Source organism: Colius striatus, chromosome 7 (assembly GCF_028858725.1).
Source record: "Colius striatus isolate bColStr4 chromosome 7, bColStr4.1.hap1, whole genome shotgun sequence".
NCBI classification, from domain to species: domain Eukaryota; kingdom Metazoa; phylum Chordata; class Aves; order Coliiformes; family Coliidae; genus Colius; species Colius striatus.
The window spans coordinates 9,987,191-10,010,606 of record NC_084765.1 but is presented as its reverse complement, the minus strand read 5'-3'; the positions used below and the strand labels follow the sequence as shown (position 1 = coordinate 10,010,606).

General features: G+C 36.3%; 1 protein-coding gene across 3 annotated transcripts in view; it reads left to right on the top strand.

Annotated features, from left to right (window-relative positions):
• The first annotated feature begins 224 nt into the window (after positions 1 to 224).
• Positions 225 to 23,416, top strand: part of USP47 (ubiquitin specific peptidase 47) — a 56,363-nt gene continuing 33,171 nt past the window's right edge. For all 3 annotated transcript variants that reach the window (XM_061999110.1, XM_061999111.1, XM_061999109.1), the window contains exons 1-6: positions 225 to 420; positions 18,326 to 18,529; positions 19,413 to 19,526; positions 20,678 to 20,816; positions 22,368 to 22,464; positions 22,982 to 23,127. In XM_061999110.1, coding sequence (XP_061855094.1) covers positions 382 to 420; positions 18,326 to 18,529; positions 19,413 to 19,526; positions 20,678 to 20,816; positions 22,368 to 22,464; positions 22,982 to 23,127 — 739 coding nt within the window. In that variant the 5' untranslated portion in view covers positions 225 to 381. The remainder of the gene's footprint in view (positions 421 to 18,325; positions 18,530 to 19,412; positions 19,527 to 20,677; positions 20,817 to 22,367; positions 22,465 to 22,981; positions 23,128 to 23,416) is intronic.

Below are 23,416 nucleotides of genomic sequence, written 5' to 3'. Positions count from 1 at the left end.
CAGGCCCTGGTCGGGGCAGCAGCCGAGAGGCTAGGAGGACGCGTTTCTGGCTGTAGGGGAATCACCCCCTGGATCCCCAGCACCGGTCATCACACTTATACAACAACTGCGCACCCCTCACAGACGTGTGGGTGACCGCAGCCCTTCCGACGGTGGGTCACATGCGGATGGCACGGCTCTCGCGAGAGCTGCACCGGCGGCCATTTTCCCCATTGATTGGCGGTGGTGGAGGGGGCGGAGGCTGTGGCGCTGCCCTCGCCGGCTGGGGCGGTGGCGGCGGCCGAGGAGGAGGATGAGCCGCTGGCGTCCCCCCGCCTCCCGCTGCTGACGCCGCCGCCGCTCAGCTCAGCCTGCTGCGGGCTCAGCGCCGCGCCACCGGCCATGGTCCCCAGCGAGGAAAACCAGCTCGTGCCCAAAGAGGTGAGGCGGAGCGGGGAAGCCTGGGGCCGGGAGCCACGGTGGGAGGTGACGGCGGCCCCTGTAGTGTGCAGGAGGCCCGGGATCTCCGACCTGGTTGGGGACAGGAGGGCGGTGGAGGCCTGGCTCGGCTCGGGCCGGCCCGGCCTGGCTGCGCTGCCTCCCTGCGAGGCCCGGCGGCAGGGAGGGCCTGTCTTTGTGAGGGGGGCGGGCAGCCCTTGGTCTGCGGGTGGGCCGGGTTGGGGTTGTGCGGTTGCGTGAGGGGAAGGGGAGGATTCTCCGCGCGGACTGGTGTGGGGAGGTGGCCGGGGCCGAATCTGAGCTGCGCAAGGCCCCGGTGGCAGCCGGAGAGTTGCACCTGTCTGTGTCGCGGCATGTGGGGCGGCCGGCCTGCGTGGCGGCGGGGCTGGGGCCAGGCCGGCGGCGCCTGCGCTCGGCCGCGGGCCGGGCCGCTCTCTGTGTCAGAGGTCTTATGCAGAGCCCTCCGGGAGCACAGCCCGCCATCAGCCCGGAGTGGAGCGAAGGCTCCGGGCGAGGGCCCGGAGCTGAGACGGTAGAGGAGAGAGCGGAGCCCATCGGCAAGTCGGGTCCGTGGGTGCCCGCGGGCGTCCTTGGTTGGGGGAAAGGGCCTGGCGTGCGAAATGGCAGCCCGGGGGAGGCCGCTGCCGAGTTGGTGGGGCGGCTCTGTGCCTCCCTGGCGCCGGTACGAAACGCTGCAGAAAAAGGGAGGTAGTGCCAGCGGTGAGTGCTGGAGAACGTATGTCCCGGCTCAGCAATGGATTCAGTGTCCTGTATTGTGGGCCCCTCATCTCTCTCTGAAGGAGGAAGGGAGAAGGTTTGGTTTTGGCCAAAAGTTAAAGATAAGAGTCTGCGTGAAAGAGGAAGGCTAAGCCTCTGTCCTGCAGCGATAGGAAAATGACACGTGTCAAATATGAGTGATACTGTTGAGGGGAAGGCGTTTTAGAGTGATGGTGTGAAATGTTTGGAAACGGTTATTCGTAATGTAGTGTTAGTAGATATCTTGCGTCATGAAAAAGGATGCGTACATAATTTAGCCTACTTTTATGACAGTTCTGATGCCTTCCTATTTTTTTCCATCAAATATCATTCGTTTGTTACATCTACCTCTTCTATCATGTATTCTTACAGTAAGCTTTGTGAGGTGGGGACATAGGCTTTATATAGTTTAACAAGAGGGGGTACTGATCCCTAAATGGTATCCTTAAGCATAACTGTGAAACAAAATAGCAATAATGAGTTTTCAAAACAAATTTTTGTCTGTATAATTGTACAGTTAAGCACATAATATATATAAGACAAAAGTAACTTTGCCACTTGTTTGCTTTCTTAAATCCTAAGGTTTAAAGGACCGTGTTAAGTCTTTTGCAGGAAAGAGAAACTTCAAACAAGGGGTACAGTGTGCTAGCTAGTATGCTTAAATATTTGCTTTAAAAAAAATCCACCAAAACATATGACCAGGAACAGAAGATAGTAGCTAGTATACCTCAATATTTCATTTTGGAAACAAGCAAACAGAGATTAAGGAGACTGTCAGGAGAAACCCTGTGGCATTAGTTGTAGCTAACTGGAGCAGACAAGGTGATTAATAAAAGCAGCTAGCTAAGACTGTTTCTTTAGTTATATGTATTAATAGTATCCTTGTTGGCTTTAAAGTTATATTCAGAATATACATATGATTCAGATGTGTATTTTTAACTGACTCATTGGACTAGGATTTTAAATGTGTTTTTATCTGTAGGGAAGGGAAGTATGGGTAAAGGAAGATGAAAACATGATGTTATAGATATCCATATCTTAAACACACAGTGTTAAATCTGTAAACTTTGAACATTGATAATACTAGTGAGAGTTGCTTTTTCTCGGCAAGTTTTTTTCAAGTTATTTGTTGTGCCCTTCTGCATTTTGTAAATGAACAAAGCCAAATAGAATATAAGAAAATGAATTGAGGAGGAAAACAGATTAACTATTTCTGTTAAACTTCTATTACAACATATATATAAACAGATAGGCTTATCTTCAACTTTTACAATGTTTTTCAGTAAATTTGTATTTTAGTGATAGGAAGTTTAACAAATGTTATGCTACAGGATTCACATTAAGCCCTCCTGTGACACGTTCGTAGTCTCATTGCAGAGAGCACTCTAAGTTACGGGTCAACAGAATTCTTCAGGTCTCTGAGTTCTCAACAGCCTTCGCCTAAATATTCCCATTATGCTGTTGTCAGCCACTGGAGGCAAAGCAGATGGTTTGGAGTTTCACTTCTGCCCTTTATGAGTAGATAAAGGATTACAGTTGATGATTTCTGTCCATTCCCAGCCAGCTGAGTGGTATCAGTTGTATAGCTCACTGTCTTGTGCTGTTTCAAAGATTAAATGGGGATGTGAACCAATGTCTGCTAAAGATGAGTACACAGCTGTAGTTTTCATCTGCATTCCAGTGTAAAAGACAGAAGAAATTTGATGTTGTTTGCTTTAGGCTGATCTAGACAATGACTAATCATCTAAAGGAGTGGATGGGGAGAGTACTTTGGTTCTTGTCCACAAGCTTATGTGATGCTGTGGTAGATATGGTAGTAGGAGATATTTATGATATTAAAAGCCTCTGTGTTTTCAGAATGGAAAGATAGGTATTAGGTTGTTTATAAGTCTTCAGTTTGTGTTCGTGTATGTGTATAAATATATCAGTGTATGCTAACAGAAGCTCGGATGGCTTTTTTTAAAGTATGTTGCATGGTTTTTTTATTAGGTTTTCTAAAGAGTAATAGCAAACTTTCATGGATACTAAATAGTAATTATTTCACTGCTACACTTAGAATATCTATTATTAGTGTCATGAAAATGTTTATATTGTGTAGTTTGATGCATCTTTGATATACAGGTAATCAGGGCCTTATTATTTTCTCTTGCTCATAACTTTACATGAAAGTACTTTTTCATTTGTAACAGATGTATTAAAGCAGTTTCTAGTAAACTAGTGTTGGGTTTTTGTTTAATAATAATATTTTTGCCATAGTTTGGGGAATTGGTTCTTTCATCTTTAGCACTGCCTATTGCTCTCTCAGCTGTTCCTGTAATTGTATGACCAATAATTCCTTATGATGGGGACAATAAGAATCTCTGTTCACTAGATCTAGGGTTCGGTATGAACTGGACCATGTTCTTTTTCTTTGCAATCCTCAATTATTTTTCTCTCCATCTGAAACATAGGTTGTTCAATTTGGTTGGTTTTTTTTTTTTTTTTTTTTAATCCATAAACTAGAGGCATTGAGTAACATACAGGACACTGCTGCACACTACTAGTAAATTTTTAGCATGTTCTTTAAAAATTGCTTTGTTATTAGGTGTCAACTTTTCTCCTCTTAGTCTAGTAAAACAGTAACCCTGGAGAGGAATGGGGAATAGTATAAGTGAGATGCTAACAGAAATAAGAAGAAACTAGGACTACTAGAAGGGAAAACATTTTTGGTGTTTCTTAGAAGAAAAGTATACTTGAAACTTACTTTGTGCAAGTTTACCTTAAATAGAAGAAAACACAGATGATGAGCAAGTTGGATACGTATGTTTATTTACTGATCGTGGAAGTGAACTTTACTGAATTTTCTTGAAAAATCAAGATGTGACAGTGAGTATTGCCCAGATTTGGTCAGAATATAAAAATTATGTTCAGCTCTGAGGCTTTTGAAGTGTCTGTGCCACTAATTAATTAAATGCTGTGCAGATACTTTCTCAACATGTTCCAGTATGAAATATCCAAAGTATACCCGTCAGAGTAAAAATATATATATATGTATATGTGTGTGTGTGTGTATATATATATGCTTTGTACTTGCTGCCATTAAATCAAAGAAGGAAGTGTGAGTTCTCTCTCAGCCAGCTTTGTGAGTCTTTTTATCCCTACACTAATGAATCCATTTTCATCTTCTGCATTGAACAAATAAAACATGTTTCTTAATGGATAGCACTCTAAATTCTTCGTTAGAAGAGCAGGAATCTGTTTAAGATATTTTGTAATTCTGTTTGGTAAAGGCATGCTATTCTTTTTGACGCTGATGAGATCCCTATTTTTTCAGTCCTCTGTATTATGAGATTTTACAATTGTTTACAGCTCTTTTAGTTTAACAGTTATTCCTGCTTTCCTTCTCCTGTGATCCCCTGTAAAACATTAAAAGTAGGATTGTGACAGATGGAGAAACTGACAGCTTCATTGACCAAGCAGTTATTGTTCCTTGCAAACAGACATTTTCTGGATAATATTCAGGTAGGAATCTAGCTTGTGAGGCATAAGCAAGATCTTTTCCTGTGTAGTTCAGCCACTGGGTTTCTCAGTCAGAGTTTAGTTCCACTTGCTGTATGTAGTATAAGAAAGATGATGAAGATAATGATCTAATAGCACTTTGAGATAATCTGAAGAAAAGTTTTTACCTAAGAGGTACCAACTACCCCTTAGGTATTACTTGGTACTGGAACCTCAGTCTTCAAATGCTGCTGGCATTGTTCAGTATAATTATCTACACACTAAATAATATAGCACTTTTTTTTTTTGCGGTAATACACTTTGAAAATAAAAAACAAGAAATGCAGTTTTTTCGAGTGTTTTGTAGGTCACTGGTGATTAAAGTTTCTAGATCAAATGAATAATCTTTTTTTTTTTTTTTTTGTACAGTTACACAGTTTCTTAAACTGGTAATGAACTTTCTCCAAAGCTGTGAAGTTATCTGGAGACAGAGAATACTTAAAATGTAAAACGTTGACAGATCTTTTATGCTGTTTTCAAGAGCTCAGAATTTCAGTAAACAATGAAAATGTCTAGTGTGTATTTGTTGCCATTTTAAAATAAAGTCCACTAATTCTGTTTTCCGTTGATTTAAGTTCTGTTGTTTAATGTAAGACCTGTTGATTAAAATTGTTGCATTCTTCCTTCATAGTTTTAAAATACGAATTGTCTTACCACAGAGCACTGATTAAAAACATTATTACCCAACTTCCTTTTGCTGATAGAATGTATTGATGATAGTAAGCCTCTACAAGTTTTAATCTTACGTTGAAATAAATGAGTACCTTGATTTTATGTTACTTTCGACTTAACGTGTTTTTGTCCTGTCAGAATTAAACTGACTGGGGGAGTAGGAATATGTTGCACTAACACGTGTACAAGCATTCATGTATCCTGTCATAGCTCCACTCTCTGTTGCATTTAAAAATGTGTTGGGTCTTATGTAGGAATATAAGTGTTAAAATTACGTCTCTGGAAAATTGAATGAGATACATGTACATTTTTTTTTCATTTTGAAAGTTTTTTATTCCTTTTGTGAATACTTAAAGCTGATATTTTATGCTTTGAGAATTAATATGGTGTATCTTCGAGTGAGCTTTTTAACATTTTGTAATTTTGCTTGTCTTGAACAAAATACTCAAAATAATGCCACTAAAGAATTGATAATTGGAAATACTAGTAAGCCTTTAAAGTTTTTTGTAAACTTCTGATAAAATAGCCAACTTGATAATAGTTTAAGCCGCTGTGAAATATGTAGTATTTTCTTTGGTTCTGTTTTGTGTTTGGTATGTAATCAACTTGGACTTAACAAATAGTCTTTACAGCATTGGCAGATGAAGTAACTTCTGAAATAGATATGTTGGCCATGTTCTCAAAAATTTAAGTGGCAAATGTTTTAAAAATATTCAGTTTAGTCTTTGAGATTGTGACTACAGGAATACTTTAGATGCTTCTGGAAAATGATAATAGATGATTTTTTAGATTAGCATTTTTATGAATAGCTTAGAACTAGTTATCAGGTTGTAGTTCAAGTATATCTGCTCAATAATTACACGTTATGAAAGCCTGTTAAGCAACATGAAGAAGCATGCAGAATTTCCATAGGACTAGTGAATGCTCTAATTTTGAAGCTGCATGAGAAATATACTTGATATACTACAAAAGTCTTCACTATAAGTAGTGTCTGAAAACAGCCATAAATAGTTTTTTTTTTTTTTTTTTTTGAAGTCTGGCAGAGTGTTGCAGGAGCTAAACAAATGGAAGGCATATATGTTTATTGATTTGTGTAGATATTGTGTCGAGAGAAATAACTGACTGAAGGAGAAGAAAAAAAGTAGATACAGCAACTTCAAGTTGTTGGGTTTTGGGGTTTTTTTTTGTAAATAAAATGTTTTCATCAGTTCATATAGGGAGAAATCTTCTAGTTCCTTTCTCATATATACATTGTTATATCTGAGTTCCATGTTCTCCCTGGAGCCCTTTGCAGTAGTGCAGGCACATAAAGTTTATGCCAAAGCTTCATGCATGCTTACATTATTAATTGTTGTCCTTCGTTCTGTGTAATATTGCTAGAGAGTGACACAGAGAATCCCTGCTGACCCACCTTGCTATTCAACTTCCCTTTCTCTTTCCCCAACAGCAGATAGATAGTTTAAAATTAGTTATTAAAGAGTTAACTGTTACCTCTGGATTCACTTTTTTAATCTCTGAACTATACAATAATGCATTTTTTAGCATATATATCTGTTGGTTATTCTGTAATGAAGTAAACTTTCATTTCAAAATTGTCCAAAAAGATAACTCCTCTGTTATTATTACTTGGGCTATAATGTAACGTTTGTAACTTAGTCCAGCAGAAATATCAGCATAGGAAAACGTTTCAAAGTTCATGGTGTTTCCACACTTGAAGGAATAAAGGGCAACTGTGAAAGCACATCATCTGCTTCTGTGGCTCTGCAGAGGAAACAAATGGTGTTGTTATAGGTTAATACATAAAGTATATTAAGTATCTCATGATGCTCTTGGATCCCTTTTATCAAATTTTTGTTTGAAGGAGAAAAAATGGAGAATGGTGATTAAGAACATGGAGAGAAAAATGCAAACAAGATGAACCCATATAAAGATGAGGCTGTTTCAGATATGAATATGAAGTTGGTACTGTAATGATGAGGCTGGCAGGTTGTTTGCAAATATAAGAAACGTTATTTATGTTTAATTCTCCCAATTATTTTAGTCTGGTTACAAAAACCTTTGGAAATTAAAAAACTCAGAGTCATAGGATGAAACAATATATCAATAATTGAAATTATAACCTTGGAGAATAAAAGTAAAATACTCAAAATGTTCAGTTGCTAAGGGAAAACTTATTTGTGTTTTAAAAATCAATCTGTTACTACTGTGGATATAGTCTTTGTTACCCCTTATTTAATAATGGGAAAATTTATTTAGAAGTCTTGTGTAATCTGCAAGCATGACTAGGAAATATTTGTGCCCTTTCATTATTGACAGTTGCTAAGTTCGATTTTTAAGGGAAGTAATCTTGAGTCACCCTAATTTACCACATTTAAAAGACCATTAAGTGATACACATAAGACTGTTTCTTCTAAACATTCTTAAAGTGAGACATTTAAAGTATTTTAAAATACAGGACTTGGATGAAAAATAGCCTCTGTAAAATTGAAAAGTAAATATTTTGATCTGTAGTTCAGCTGTCTCCAGACATGTGCCACTGCCTTCCCTGCCATATCCATTTTATGTCCTTTTTTTGTGATCTTTTGAACACCATGGATATACTTTAGTCTAGTCTTATACCGACTTTTTCTTGTTGTCTGTTTCTATTTTTATAAATGCTTTTTACAAGTGACCCACTAATACAAACTCTCAAAGTACAAACTCTCAAAGACTAACCTTATAACATACTTTTTATTTCTGAGGCATAGTTTTGTTTTTGTACATGTTTAGAAAGTTGAAAGTATTATGCTAAGAAGTGTCCGTGTATTCTAAAAATGATTTGTCTGTATGCATTTTTTTAAAATGAAGATTTTGTTACTAGAGAAGCATTTCTGAGGAGATGGCCTTTGAAAACAAATTATTTCATATTCTACACAAGTCAGAGTGTAAGACATGTACCGTATTTTCCAAAAGGAGCAAGATCACAGAAGTCCTGCAGCAGAATTTTATTTTGTACCCCTTTCTGTATTGAGTCATACATTATAGAAACACATTCTTAGCATTCACTTAACCAGGGCAATTAGTCTCAGTATGATCTCTTCCATGATCACCAGCAGTTATCCTGTATGTACAGGCTAGACAACAGGGTGAGCATGATGTGAGGGTGAAACTAATAAGAGTTGTTACAGAAATTATACTTTTTGCTTTAAAGAGCAATTAAAGATAGGAGATTCAGGAAGTTGGGGCATCCCTTTTTTCTATTGTATCTAACAACAGGACAAGGGATAATAGGTTGAAGCTGGAACACAAAAAGTTCCATTTAAATATAAGAAAAAACTATTTCACTGTGAGGATGATGGAGCACTGGAACAGGCTGCCCAGAGGGGTTGTGGAGTCTCCTTCCTTGGAGGTCTTCAAGATCCGCTTGGACATGTTCCTATGCAACCTGATCAAGATTGACCTGCTTCTGTAGGGGGGTTGGACTAGATGATCTCTAAAGGTCTCTTCCAACCCCTACCATTCTATGATAGGCCATTAAAAATGGGAGTTACTCCGCTTCCCTGTGAGCAGTGTTAATGTTCACAGAAACTCATATGGAACAATGGCGAGAGTCATTTCAATCTTTCAGGATACCAGAGAGTTGCGGTGCATCTAGGTGTTTTTAGTATTTATTAATTTAATTATTGTTAAATGTAATACATGCATTTAAAATACTGCTACTACTGCTTCTCTGATGGTACTGTTAAATCACTTAGTCCTTTTCCAAGAGAGTTAAGGATTCTGTTGAGAAACTAAAGGGCTGACTTGGGTTAAAACTAAACCACTGAAAAACCTACCAAGAAATGATAAATTTTAAGAAGTTAGCTACATGAACTTGCTCAACATGTAGCTACATGATCATTAGCACCAGCACAAGAAAGGGGATGGTGTGGGTGCACAAATAAGCATGTGAGAGCAGGACAGCTTCTTCTGGCAGCAGTTGCAGCTATCCAAGCTTTTAATTGCTTGTACAACTGAAGCATTGGGGTGTTTCAAGTTTTTAGGCTGCTGTGTATGTGTGAAGTTGTTATTAGTACACTGTAAATTCATCCAAGTCTTACATGTTGAGTTTCCAAAAGAGATGCTTATGTTCATATTCTTGTATAAGGGCATCATTATTTAGTAGTTGCAGTGGTCTTAACTCATTCAGGCATCAATTTCTGTCTTTTAAAATGTATCAGATACTAGGGGAGGAAGTCACAGGTGAATGTTGTAGATGGAAGTATAGAGGAAATAGTATAACTAAGGACACAATGCTGCAAATGCATTTAGTGAAACAACAAAGCATTGGTGTGTGAACTGAAGAGACTTCCTAGGTTGAAACTCTAGTTCAGGTTTTATAATGGGAGACATAATTGGGCTAGGCTGTATGTGGTTTTTAAAGTCCCTTAGTTTTTTACTCTGTAGACATTTTTCAAAAATATTTTGCAAATTTTTATTGGCCTTTTTTTCCCTTGCACTGTCTTGGAAGCCTTTCTAACTGTAGTTGTGGGAATGAGGGAATTGTTTGAAATCTTTATTGACCTAGCTGGGGTGAATGGATATTAAAAATTGATAAGCAATGAGCATAAAAACACGAACAAACAATAAAGCCACATTTCATTTATGTCAAATTAAAACAATAATGGTATAACTTTAAAGATTATTCTGTTAAATAACCCTGTTGTGTGTTAGCTCTGGTAGGCAACTAAACTAAAAATTGTTTAATGAGTGAAGGAGAACAGAGAAAACCAGTAAATGAAACAAGGGATGCAAAGGCTGTCACTCATAATGTCCTATGAACAGACCATTGCCCACCCAATTTACAAGCAAAGATAGAACCTCATTAAACTACCTCCTTCCTCTTTTGGTGCTGAGCATGGTGTAATATGTCATGGAATCTCTCTTTGGTTAGTTTGAGTCACCTGCCTGTTTGTGTGTCCTCCTAGTCATTTGTAAATGCTTCAGGCTGTTCACTGATGGGGTACCAATCAGAGAAGACCTTGACACTTTGCTAAAACTTGTTATTAACAGTTTTCCAGTCACAAATCTAAACCACAACACAGTACAGGCTTTTACTTATAAAATTGCCTCAACTTCAGCCTGGCCAAATACACAGGTACTTGGTAACTTTTGGTAACTTTCCTTCCTATTTTCCAGTCTTGTTCCTAGTCAAGAGGATAGACTGAAAAGGCTTCACTAAGTTTTGTGAATCCTTGATATCCCATCTGGGGGGGAAAAAAAGAGAGGAGGCAAAGATTCAGTAATTGGGAAAGTGGTCAGAGTCAAGATGTGTATTCATAAACGTGCATGGTATTTTAGAGTTCATGTGAGGTAAATATTTTTCCTGACTAGTAATGGGACAGAAAGACTTTGTTTATTTGCAGTAGTTTTCAAAGCACAGTTGTTAAATTTAGCCTGAAGTCTCCCCAGGTATAATGAAAAATTTCAAGCTAGGGTTAAGTATGTTATTCAGGCTCTCACAAATCTGATACCACAGTCAGTCAGATGCAAAATTATATGATTGTGTCTAAAGGTTGTTCAGAAATATTTTGCCTTGGGAAATGTTCCAACACAAGATATATCAAGTTAACAGCTCAAAGTCATTCTATTCACTGAGACCTCCTGGGATCAATACTTAAACAAAACGTATTTAGTTTACACATGTACAATAAAAAAAACCTCTTTGTAAAGTATGTTTTGATTCACAAACTCTTAGTGCACTGTTCCCTCAATAACTCAAACCAGGCTGCAGTGAGGCATCTGTGCTGAGTAACAATTCTTAGTGCTCTGACATAATTAATCTGGTAAGCTGTCTTTTTTTAGAGGAAAGAGGTAACTTTAAAAAAAAAAAAACCCAACTATGAGTCTGATTTCCCTTTTCTTCAGTAGATGAGTAAATATAGCAATGTCCAAAATTATGGAGACCACCTGTTCAATGCTTTGCTCATTCTGAGAACCTTGTTTATTTCCTAGGTCAGTGACCTGCTCACCTGTCTGTATCAGGGGAGCTGGCTTCTGTAAAAACAGCTTTGTTGGACTGGGAAAAAGCATGGAGTGTCACTAGCCTGATTGGAGAGAAGGGTATTGTAGCCTGCAAGGGCCCTCAAGTTCATAGTTCAAAATACACAGGGTAAAGAGTGAGGTTTTTGGAGTGGGGATGGTAACCCATCTCTTTCTGATTATTCTCCATTTACTTGGTGTATATTGGAAAGGTCTGTGCCTTTCACATTGTGTGAAGAGTGCAGTACTGTCAGCAGGTATCCAGTGTGGTGTTTAATGGGTTAGAGTTCTTTGAATGGCTGAAAGAATTCCTGAAATATTGTTGTACTTTCACGAGGAGCTGATTTCATTGCAGTTTGTTATTGCCAAGAGGATTGAAACAAACTTCTGTTCAGTTGAACAGAATTATTAATTATTGTTTGAATGTTTCTGTGCCATGATACTTTAGAAATAAGAAGTACAAATACAAACTACTTAAAGCTATCAAATTTTAGTCCATACTTGTAATTGCTAGAAGCATGCACCCAGTTACACAAACTTGGAATGTATGCTCCGAAGGTTTGATCAGCAATAATATGATAGGCACTAGTCACTTGTGTGTGTTTCATATGGTAGTCTTCCAGTTGCTGAAGCTATGTGAAGTTTGAGAATTTCTCTTAGGCTTAATCATCCAGGTCATTTTGTGAATGCAAGCATGCCATCTGCCATTGCCACTTGCTACTGATCTCTTTGTCTTTCCTCTGTATTGCAATGATTTGTGAGAATTATTTATGGAGTGTGGACATGTAGGAACTTCTCTACTGGTGATGATTTGAAGTCTCAGTAGGCCATGTACTTTACTTGGCAGTTGAACTTCACACATCTGTTATTTAAACTCTTGACCCAAAACTTGTGATTTTTACTTACTGATTCATGCTGTCAATATTTTTGCCTGTTGGAAATACTGGAATTGGGAAACATTGAGGAGAATCTACATGAAGTTTGAGCTTAGCTTTAGGTCTCACTTTCAATCTCTGAAAACAATTTTATTAAAGAAGCGAAGCAGGAGTTTAAATCCTGGGAGAATCGTCTGTCATTTGAAAAATAAAATATATTTATATTGGTGTGTCCTGATATGGTTAGTAAAATGCTACTACAGAATTTTAACTCAGTGATTCAAAGCTGAGAAATAGCAAACCACATCTAAATTAAGTTAAAAACACTATATTTTTGCATTTGAATGTTGTTTTGACAAATCCGGTAATGCTAATTCTTTTTGTTCCCGTTTTCAACAAATAAAGAACCTATATGGTCAAAGTGAATGTCTCGGTCTTGCAGATGGCACTAATAACAATGCTTTATTTGTTAGTATGTACAGAATCCCAGCTTGAATTATTTCAGCGCTACAATATGCTTTATGCTCTGCAACTTAAAAATGAAGTTATTTCATGTAAAAAAGATGACATATTCTTTAAAAAGGTACATGGGGTAAATGCTTATGTAGAATGATACTCTAGAATGTCCACCTATGCCAGACCTGTGTGTTCATTGCATGTTTGTATTATAAAGAGTCTTTTGCAAGGCTTCAGATAGCCTGTACGTGCAGGTTTTGAGACTGTCATCTCCTTTCTAGGAATGGAAGAGTGTAAAAGATGGAGTGACTTGGGATGGAAGTATTCGTTACAATATTTTTTAAAAGGTTAACGTGCAAAATAAGATTTCGAATATTTAGTGACCAAAATCATTAGCTTGAAGATTTCTGTGGGAAAGTAGACATAGGATAATTTCCTACATTGTAGCCTTCAGTAGCAGTCTGCATTTGCCTTTTTAGATGCTTATGCAGTTGAGAGTCTGCAGCTTATTTTATAAAGCTACAGGTGGTGCGCGTGCTATGATGTGGTACAGCAAAGTAGCAACACCTGGCTTCGAGGACTTCTCAAAAGTACAGAACAGATGTGCTTGCTATCCGAGTAGTGGTTCTTACCCCTTCTGAGGAAAAGGCAGTAGGATATCTTTGTATGTACTTGGAAATATCTTGTGTGTTAGTTTGAAACCTTTAAACTGTGTACTTAATGTACTCATCTATTTTGTGAGGTGCAATAAATTATTGGTTTGGTGAATTCCAGAGTCATTTTTGTCTGAGTAATATTTAGGCATTTATGTATAGGACAATCTTTGTTCTCTTCACTATACTTTAAAGCATACATTTCCATGGTGAAAGGAGCTTTTCTGTAAAATGTAGAACTGAACTAGTGGTTATTATAAAGTATATTGATAGAGCAGTAGAGTGAATGTTGTGATTGAAAAGTAGGGAATGCTGCATTTGAAAAGTTGACACTCCTGTTTTCTGATTTGTCTTGTCAGAGAAGCTGAAGGCTCTTAGTTACTTCTAAAATTCCTGAACGTATTATAAATTGTGTAATGTGTAAATTTTGATATGTGTAATCTCGAAAAACAAGTTTTGCCATTTTTAGAATTAAATAACTCTTGAATATTTTCCAGCAGTCTTTTACTGAGAACTTAGGAGCTAAGAACTTAGCATAAGAGCACCCTTATAAAAGAAGCAACTTGTAGATATTTCTATCCAGTTCATGTGGGGTGTGAAGCCTGTCCTTCCATTCCACCCTCCAATGCATGCACCAAGTGAAATAGCATACTATAAAACTGTTCATACCCATGTGTATGCTGGACTTCATTTGCCTGTCTCTGTAGAGAAGGAATTCAGGGAAAAGTGAGGGGTCTTAGGAGATGCCAATTTCAAGGAAAATTGGAAGACTTAGAAATTGACAATTTGAAAATTGTGCTTCTAGGACTTTGTTAACTTTTAAGTCACTTTACTGAAATGTATGTCTTACAATTAAGAGCAGGTAAAAAAAAGTAGACAACAAGACATTTCGGTTGTGATGGTGTTTGTTTCCTGTTATTGCTTGGTTTTAATTTTAAAAATCTCTGTCAAAGCCAAAATTCACAACTGATGTGTAAACAAAACAATTGCTAGATACAACTACTAATCTTGAATTAAGAAAAGCTCAAAACTGGAACTTCAGTTCTTTGTTTGCAAAGCAAGCAGACTTGCCTTATGTGTCATCCTGCTCAGAAGTTAAATGCGTTGGTCTAATTTGGGCTACTTTTTTAGGTTGTTTGGTAGAGCAAATAGGACACGTCAGTAAAGATTACGTCAGTATTTTGTGTTTTGATAATCTTGACTTGAAGGCACAGTTGAAGACACTTGGAAAAGAATAGTGATGGTATCACCATCTTTATTCTCATTTCCTGTTTTTCCTTCCTGCTTCAGATTCAGAAACTAGTTAATGTGACGTTTGTCCATAGTCAGAAAGCAGATTAGGTTTATCGTTGCAGGTTTGATAGTACAATAGAGGTTCTGAGGCAGGCTTTCTTTAAGAGTGTTGGGAGTAGGAAAAGTCAGTAACTTCATCTTTATTGCCTTTAGCTGCATACTTGAAAATGGGTTCATATTAACAGAAATTTTCCTACAGGAAATAATTCAGGCATGAAGGATGAGTTTCAAATGAAATTGGATAGCTTCATAATTTATAAATGCAATAATGAACTGAATTACAGGGTTATATGCTAACCTTGCATTGGAGCCATTTGAGGTAAAACATTTACCTATCTACAGAGGGTGTTTTTAATATACTGAAGGAATTTGTTGCTATGATTTTATATCTTGGATTGTTGTTTACATTTTCTTTTCCACTCATTTTACTTTATGAAATGTAGTAAGTTGTGTATTACAGCTTAAGCACCATTTTATGTAACACTGCTTCTATGATCATTTAAATGTTGAAGTAGCATGCACCGAACTTTGTGTTTAATAGAGAACTTCTTGTAATATTTGGAGGCTATTCCTTTTGGAGTTATTATCCAAATAGTAGTTTGGAACTCAGTAGTAATATTTTACTTATAGCATAAAACTGACCTTTTTTTTGCACAAAGTCAATTTACTACTTATAAACAATTATGACTTGTTGATTTTGTTTTTATATGCTATAGGATATGTTTTGGAGTTGCAGACAAAGTATCTTTGCTGAAATGAAGAAGAAATTTTCACAGGTAGACAGATGAAATCAACTTCATAAAATGATAGCCAAGATATGTAGTAACAGCATGATACTGTAGCTTTGTTTATTTCTTAACATGAGCATGAACTATTGAGTGTTGTGCATGTTCTTGAACACAGAGGTTATGTACATATTAAATGCTATTTTAACAGCAGAAGCTTCAAACTAAGAATGTGTTGATATGTTTTTACACTGGTCTGTGAGGTTTTGGCCCTCTAGATTTATTTTTTAAAAATTGAATTGTGTAGCTGTTAGATTGATAAAAATTAAGTTCTGTGTTTACTTTGTGGATTCAGTTTGATAACAGCCTGTCAAAATAGTTTAGAGACCTGTCACTGGCATTTCACATATTTTACACAGTTTTTATAGTAAAATAGCCACAAAGATGATATTTGCGTTGACTTATAGTCCAGATGGCATATGGGAATGCTTATCCTGAATAGAGTTGGATGGAGGTTATTTAGTCTTTTATGTATTTACTATGAACAAGTTGAAGTAGTGACAGCATGAATGATGGCTTAATACCCTTTGCTGTAGTAACCCTGAATTAAACCAGTTGTCTGTCAGAATTACATCAGTGAACAAGTAAGAGATTTGTCTGACATGAAACATCCAGCAACTCAACCAGTAAATCTTCTGTAATCTTCTGTAATTTGTTTACTTAATGTTATTTCCATTCATCAGATAATGTGTGTGTAATTGTTTTTCAGTAGCAACTGATGCACTATCAAAGGCAGTGGAGAAAGTGTGAGTAGGAGTTGAATTTCTAGGTATCCTCTGCAGAGAGGAGGGGAATTAAGGTGTTGGTTATGTAAAGGCAGTAAGACAACAAGCAATTGACTCTCCAATGGTGAACTTCTATTCCTGACCTCCTCATATACAATAGTAGGTCAAGTTGTAGGATCAGTACGAAGTTACTATGGGAATTATTAAATCTTAAGTTAGCTTAGTTAAAGTTGTACAAATATTAGCAAATTCCTGTTACCCTCTCTGCACTGTTCTACATAGGAGGGTGGACTTTTACCCAGAGCAAGCCTCTCTGCTCTTGCTGAGGAATCTGGGTTTTAAGTGTAAGTTGATCTTAGGGGTTTGTTGTGTTTTAGCTGCTGCTCATCTTCTCAGGATATATAAAGGAAGTAGACCACTGAACAAGCTTTGTCTTTTCTTTTGTAACCACACAATGAAAGAAAACTATGTGCAGTTTTTCAAGGAAAATGTAAAAACTACTGGGAAATTTCAAGGAAAGAACCTAGGAGAAGTAATCACTAATGAAATTTCATTTTAGTCTAGTGAAGTACAGCCCTATGCGTCTGTGTGTGCTGTGGATGAAAGAGGATATATGTCAAAATTACCTTGACTTCTATATTATATTCTTCTTAATGTATGGTTAACATTTCAGGAATAGTTTTGTCTGTCATCTTGGAAAGTAGTTCCTAAACTTAAAATTCTTCAATAAACACTAAATGTATGAAGGTTAACTGTTACAGATTTGCTGGAAATGGTGCCTTGAATCTTTTTGAGTGTGCAGTTAATAAAAATTTACACACAGGACATGACGTTTGATAAATTTAGAGAAATTGAACTTGAAAGTCTTAAGAAGTATCACAGTCTAAACCAAACTAACGTAATACAGATAGAAGAGGGTGTGGTTTTATTTGACCTTCTCTGACAGCTTTTTTTCTGATGATAGGAGTAGACATAGTAGTCAGCTATCCCTTTACAGTTGCATGAAGATTGTCAACTGATATGGAAATTTTGTAACATAAAAGTATGCAGCATCTGAAAATATTTATTTTTTAAAGTTTTAGTGGTGTAAGGGCTCTTGTAAGGGTCTAGACAACTTTGGTGGTCATCTGTGTAGTGAGGCTGGATGTGTAGAAATACAAAAGATGCTGGAGTTGTTTAAGTCTTTGTACTTTTTTTATTCTATAGAAGGTGTCTATGATGTGGCTGACAGTTTTAGCATGAGCACAGTTCTTGCTTTTTCTTAATGTTTTTTCCATTGATAATCGTGATAGCACTGCATGCATCTTTTTGCCTTTTTTGGATGATTGCCCTTTTGCCATGGACTGAGATTTGAGTGCTCTGACATGCATTACTAATACTTTCTGTGGTACAAGTTGAGAAGACTGAGTCCCAGGTTTTCGATGTTGGAAAATGTTGGGAAAATGCCAAGTTTTTTGTCCATAAAATTTTACCACTGTTCCATTGCCACCTTAATTCAAGATTTGTTACTTTTCTGATTTCAGAGATATTGAAATTGCTGTTGAAAATGTCTAGTAGCCATTTGGCAATTTTAATTTTCTTACGCTGTTCAGACAGAAGACTTTGTCCTGTGACTTGTGCAGCTGTGGATTTAGTAGAAGAAAGTCAGTGGCTTGATTACGAAACTTTTTGTCTAATGGTCAGCTTCCAAGATTATTTGGAATCTTGCAGATAATTTGGGTTGAATTACTAAAGAACCACAAAATGATTACATATATTATGATTATAAAGCAGAATTTATGATGATGTCAAAGCAAAATATGAAATTCAAGTGATGATTTAAAAGTCTGTTCCTGATTTGAAGCAGTCTTACATCTGCTTACTGGCTGAAATTCTGTGCAGTACTTGAGCAGATCATCTCTACCCATGATGCACACATAGAAATGTTTTTACATGTGTTTTTCAAAACTGGAAAGTTCTTAATTTTCTTATGACTTGTTTGAAAAAAAAAAAAAGTCAGGTTTCAGGATTCTTAGGTTGTAAAAATATGGTAAACTTTATTTATGAAGTCTTACTTTTAATTTTTTCTATTAAAAACTCCAAAATTCATTTACTCATGAATTATTGCCTCCTGTTGTTTCCACCTGTTGTTTCAGGTGGAAAGTGCTGCCGAGGAACCTAGGGTGCTCTGTATAATACAAGACACCACAAATTCCAAGACAGTGAATGAGCGCGTTACCTTGAACCTGCCAGCTTCCACGCCACTTAAAAGATTGTTTGAAGATGTGGCTTCAAAAGTGGGCTATGTGAATGGAACTTTTGATTTAATGTGGGGAAACGGAGATAATGTAACTGATACGGTATGGCAGAAGTGCTTTTTATTTCCTCTTGATAGCAAACATTGAAATCTTCGTGTTACAGAAAGCTGCTGTCTGCATTGCGTAGTGCTCATTTAATTCCTGCATAAATTTAATCTCATTTAATTTCTGTAAAAATTTGTAGTAGGTGCACCAGAGCAGACTGACACCACTCTTTTGATTTTTCTGAATCTTATTTTGTGCTATATCCACATTTTAGACTCAAAATGTGTTCTTAATGTAATCATTAGACAAAATAAATTCATATGAACCTTCAGATGTAATGCTGGGCTTCATTATCAGTATATATTTTCAATAATACCCATGATAATTGATCTCCTCTATTTCCCATGGTCTTGTTTGAGAAACATTTTCTTCACAGAAGCATGCTGTGTAGTGTCTCTCCCTATTTGTTATGCATATTTGAATTTAATATATATAAAAAATACAATTAATATGACTTCCTTTATTGCAAGTTATTGTTGGTTTTCTTAATGATTTCTACAGATGCCCTTATAAGATTTGTAAGACTGCTTAAGAAGTAGATGTTAGTTGATTTCGTGTCATGTTTATACTTGCTGAAATGAATTCTTTTTTCCTTAAGTCTGTACAAGGTATATAGATCCCTATATGGTTTGTAAATCTGCAAGAAACTCATAGACAAGTGTCTTAACTCCTGAATACGTTAACCAACTTCTAAAGATTAAACTATACTGTAATACTTAATTTACAGCTTCTTAAATTGTTCCTGAGCGCTTTCAATATTAAAGAGTGTTTATGTTTATACTAGATAATTAACTTTCATTTCATCTTAATGTGTCAGAAGCTCTTAATTGTGTATAGAACTTTAAAAACAAAAAGTGTGTTTTGTTGTTCTTTTGAGCAGACTCCAATAGATCAGAACAGTGAAAAAACTATTCTTGATGCTGGTTTTGAGCCAGGAAAGAAGAACTTTCTACATTTAACAGACAAAGATGGTGAGCAGCCTCATATAATTTCGGTAAGTAAACTCTTAGCTCAGCTACGTAAGTAAACTCTTAGCTCAACCACGTAAGCATTGCAGGGAGAGAGATGTGTGTTCTCTGTGTTGCTCTTGTGAGATTAGAAAATGAAATAAAACTGTCTTATGTATTTAATACAGTAAGATTGTTCAGGAACCTTCTCAACAGAGTTTTATACTATTTTACACTTCTAGGGTTGTCCTGCATGGGACTAATTCTTTTAGTAATGATTTGCTGTCACTTTTATTCATACTTGTCATCTATGTATCATTTTGCTGTGAGTAATTTTCTGCTAAGGTTACATAATTAATTAGTCTTTTACATGTTTAGGGATAAGTCTTAGCAATCCAGGTTCATATACCTAATCCTTTTCCTCTGTGTGTTTGAAAGAAGTATTAGACCACTTTGATAGAATTTTCAGAAATTATTATCCCATGTCAACAGCAGTTACCTGCTTCCAAATTTACATTTAAGAAAGCAATAGTAGTAATTAAAAAAAAAAAAAAAAGAAGTTGCCAGTGTTGCTAGAAGTAACTGTCTGCCATAAAGTATTTGAAATTTCCTGTTTCTCAAGTATGTCATGAAGGAAAAGTTAAACATGGCTACAGTTCTTTTAAATCAGGATTGGATAGACTAGTGATATATTAAAATTTATTACTCAGCTCTCATATCAACATAATGATGGCCTATTTATCCTTTGTTGTGGACTTAGTTATCTGAAAAGGGGAGAGGGGAACCCATGTTGAAATAATTGTGCACAAGGTCTGAATTTGAGAGTGACTCTGAAGGAATAATACGTTTTAATTTCTGTATCTAGAAAAAAAAATCTTGTGTTTCAGTGCAGAAAACTTGAGACATAGATGATAAATTACAAATTTATTGTGTGTGTTATAGTACTGTATTTGATACAGTCTTCTGAAGGGCATTTGCTTCCACTCATGGCAAAGACTGATTTCTCAAGGGATTGAGAACTTGGAGGGTGGAATTCAAGTTACACCAGCAGCTGTATGTCTGCAGTTTTGTAAAAGATATGTAATTTGCTTAGCAAAATTCGTTTCTTGGCCAAGGGAGAAAGAATGAAACACGTAGGTGGTTGAGGAAAAAATTGTTGTCTAATTTTTGTGTAAAGTCAATGTATTAATGTTTTCAGGAGGAGTCGAGTACAACAGATGACAATGCACAAGACAGATTTATAGGCCCTCTACCAAGAGAAGGCTCTGTTGGATGTACCACTGACTATGTCAGTCAAAGCTATTCTTATTCTTCAGTCCTGAGCAAATCAGAAACAGGTATACTGTTCTCTCTTGTAAAGACAGTGCTAATTTATAACTATTTTAGCATATTTTCAGGTAGTAGCACTTCAAGATTTAAATAAATTATGATTTATTTAAAAAAAAAAAACACATTGCCCTTCTAGGTCTTCTATTATGTTTTCTACAATTTTCTCATGTTGCTTTGGGAATATCCTGGTTTCAACAGGGAACAGGAGACCTGTATTCCATCATTTTGTTACTTGGGACAGAGACCTACCTTCTCAGTATTAAGCTGCTACTGTGTCTCTGGTCGAGTAGTCAGGATTGTATTATCAAGAAGTACTCACCTCGGGCTGTGTGTTCACTCACAGCTTAATGAGTATGTGATACTCTGTTATAAAGGGACTTTTGCCAAATCTCTGCACTCTGTGTGTTAACCTGAAGTCTTCCTACTGAAGCTTCTGGTTGAAATTTCTCTGCCTACAACATGATTCCCCAAGAGGTTTCCTCCACTGCCTTGCTCCCCAGCAGTAAGGGGAGACTCCCTCTGGAAGCACGGCTCTGCCTCTCAAGCCCTGGAGCCTGGCTGGCTGCCTTTGCTGTACAGGGAGCAAGGACAACAGCAAGTTACAGCTCAGTAATGAAACAAACTCCTGATACTAAATTTGTTGAGCAGACACAAAGACAACATTCATATTACACCACTTCTGTGTGTTGTAGACTTTTTTTTATATGAATTTTATCCACCACATACCTTTTTTTCATTTAACTGTGAAAAGATGATCTGTATAGAACAATAAATAAAATGTGTTCTCACAGTTGCCTCACAGAAGATGCCTGCGTTTTGCATGGAATAGCTGTCTTTTCATTACTAGTATGGAACTGACAGCTTCAGAGTATTAATAGGCATATTTAATTTCTTTATTACACTGTACTTCATTATATGCTGCTTACTTATCAGCTGTTGTTAATATTGCATATTTTGGAGAAAACATTGCTGTAGTTTTAAAATGGGTGTAAGTGAATAATTTCCTTTTCGGCAAATAAAAATGACACTGACTTTTAGTGGCTCTTTTATTTGTTTATTATGGGAGAAAGTTTTGGAAGACAGTTGTATAGGCATTATTTTTTTTATTTTGTAGTTCTGAGATGATAGTACAAACCAATGCAGATACAAATAACATTTACATTATACCTAGGGTAATTTAGTTAACGTCATGCAGTAAGTAAGCTAATACGGAATTGCTTCTTGGCAAATTCTAATTTCTTCTATAAAACATTTAAATCTACTATTGAAATATTTGTTATTACCTCATTGCAGTATTTAAATATTGGTTATTGTAGAACATAATTCACAGTCATTGAAATAGCTTTGTGTAATTCAGGGAAATTATTGTGTAAACTATCTGTTGTGCTCAGAAATGAGCAACTGTAATATTCCCTCAATTTTTATAGTGAAAATAACAATAAATGATAACAGATGGATGCTTTCTTCAGGATTACCACAGAATTGTTCTCTTTTCAAATGTTTAAACTCTTGATTTACCATCTTTTTGTATTATTTTCAACTTCTTCTTGTATTTTTAGGTTATGTGGGGCTAGTAAATCAAGCAATGACTTGCTACTTGAACAGCCTTCTACAAACACTTTTCATGACTCCTGAATTTAGAAATGCATTATATAAGTGAGTATATATTATCAAAACCTGTTCTTAAACTTGTGCTGGTATATATTGATGTGTGTGTGTGTATATATATATATATATATATATATATATATATATATATATATATAGTTCCTTGTTGGGATTCTGAAAAGCTAGACAGATTTATATCTGCTTAAAAGCTTCAGATTTTTAGCAAAATGCTAAGATAATGATTGTGCCTGGGACAAGCTTTTTAAAGAGTTTGCCTCATCTTGAAAACAGCAAACTTGAAATTAAGTTTTATACTAAATGCAGTTCATGCATAGTTGTGCAGTGAATTCCTTCAGAATTATTTATCAAATTTATACATTTATAGTATTGACATTTACCTCAGAAGCGGAAAATAATTTCAGTTGACTTTTCCCAAGAAGCAAAGCTTCAATTAATGTCTAATCTAAGCAGACCTCTTGAAATGTAATAAATGCTGATTTGAATACCTTTTTGAGTAATGTTTTTGAAGTGTTTTTAATTGTCAAATAACTTGTCTTATGAATAGGTGGGAATTTGAGGAATCTGAAGAGGATCCTGTGATGAGTATCCCCTACCAGCTTCAAAGACTGTTTGTTTTACTGCAGACCAGTAAAAAACGAGCAATCGAAACAACAGATGTTACACGGAGTTTTGGATGGGATAGTAGTGAGGGTAATGTGCAGTTACTGAGCTTCTCTGGTTTCCTTCAGCAACTGCCTGTTATGGAACTAAGCTGCTGTTGATATATTTTAAATTAATTAGTTGAATATACTTTATTTCAAGGGAAACAAAATACTCTAAATAGATATTTTGTTGCGGTGTGTGTTTGATTTTTAAAGAAGCTATGTTTGTGAGTTTTAGGCTGTTTAAGTCAAATGCATTGTATTTTTGCAGTTAAGCAATCATTACAGTTGTTAATTGTTTCTAGAGAAGTAGCTCTGAGAAATGTGCATCTGTTTTC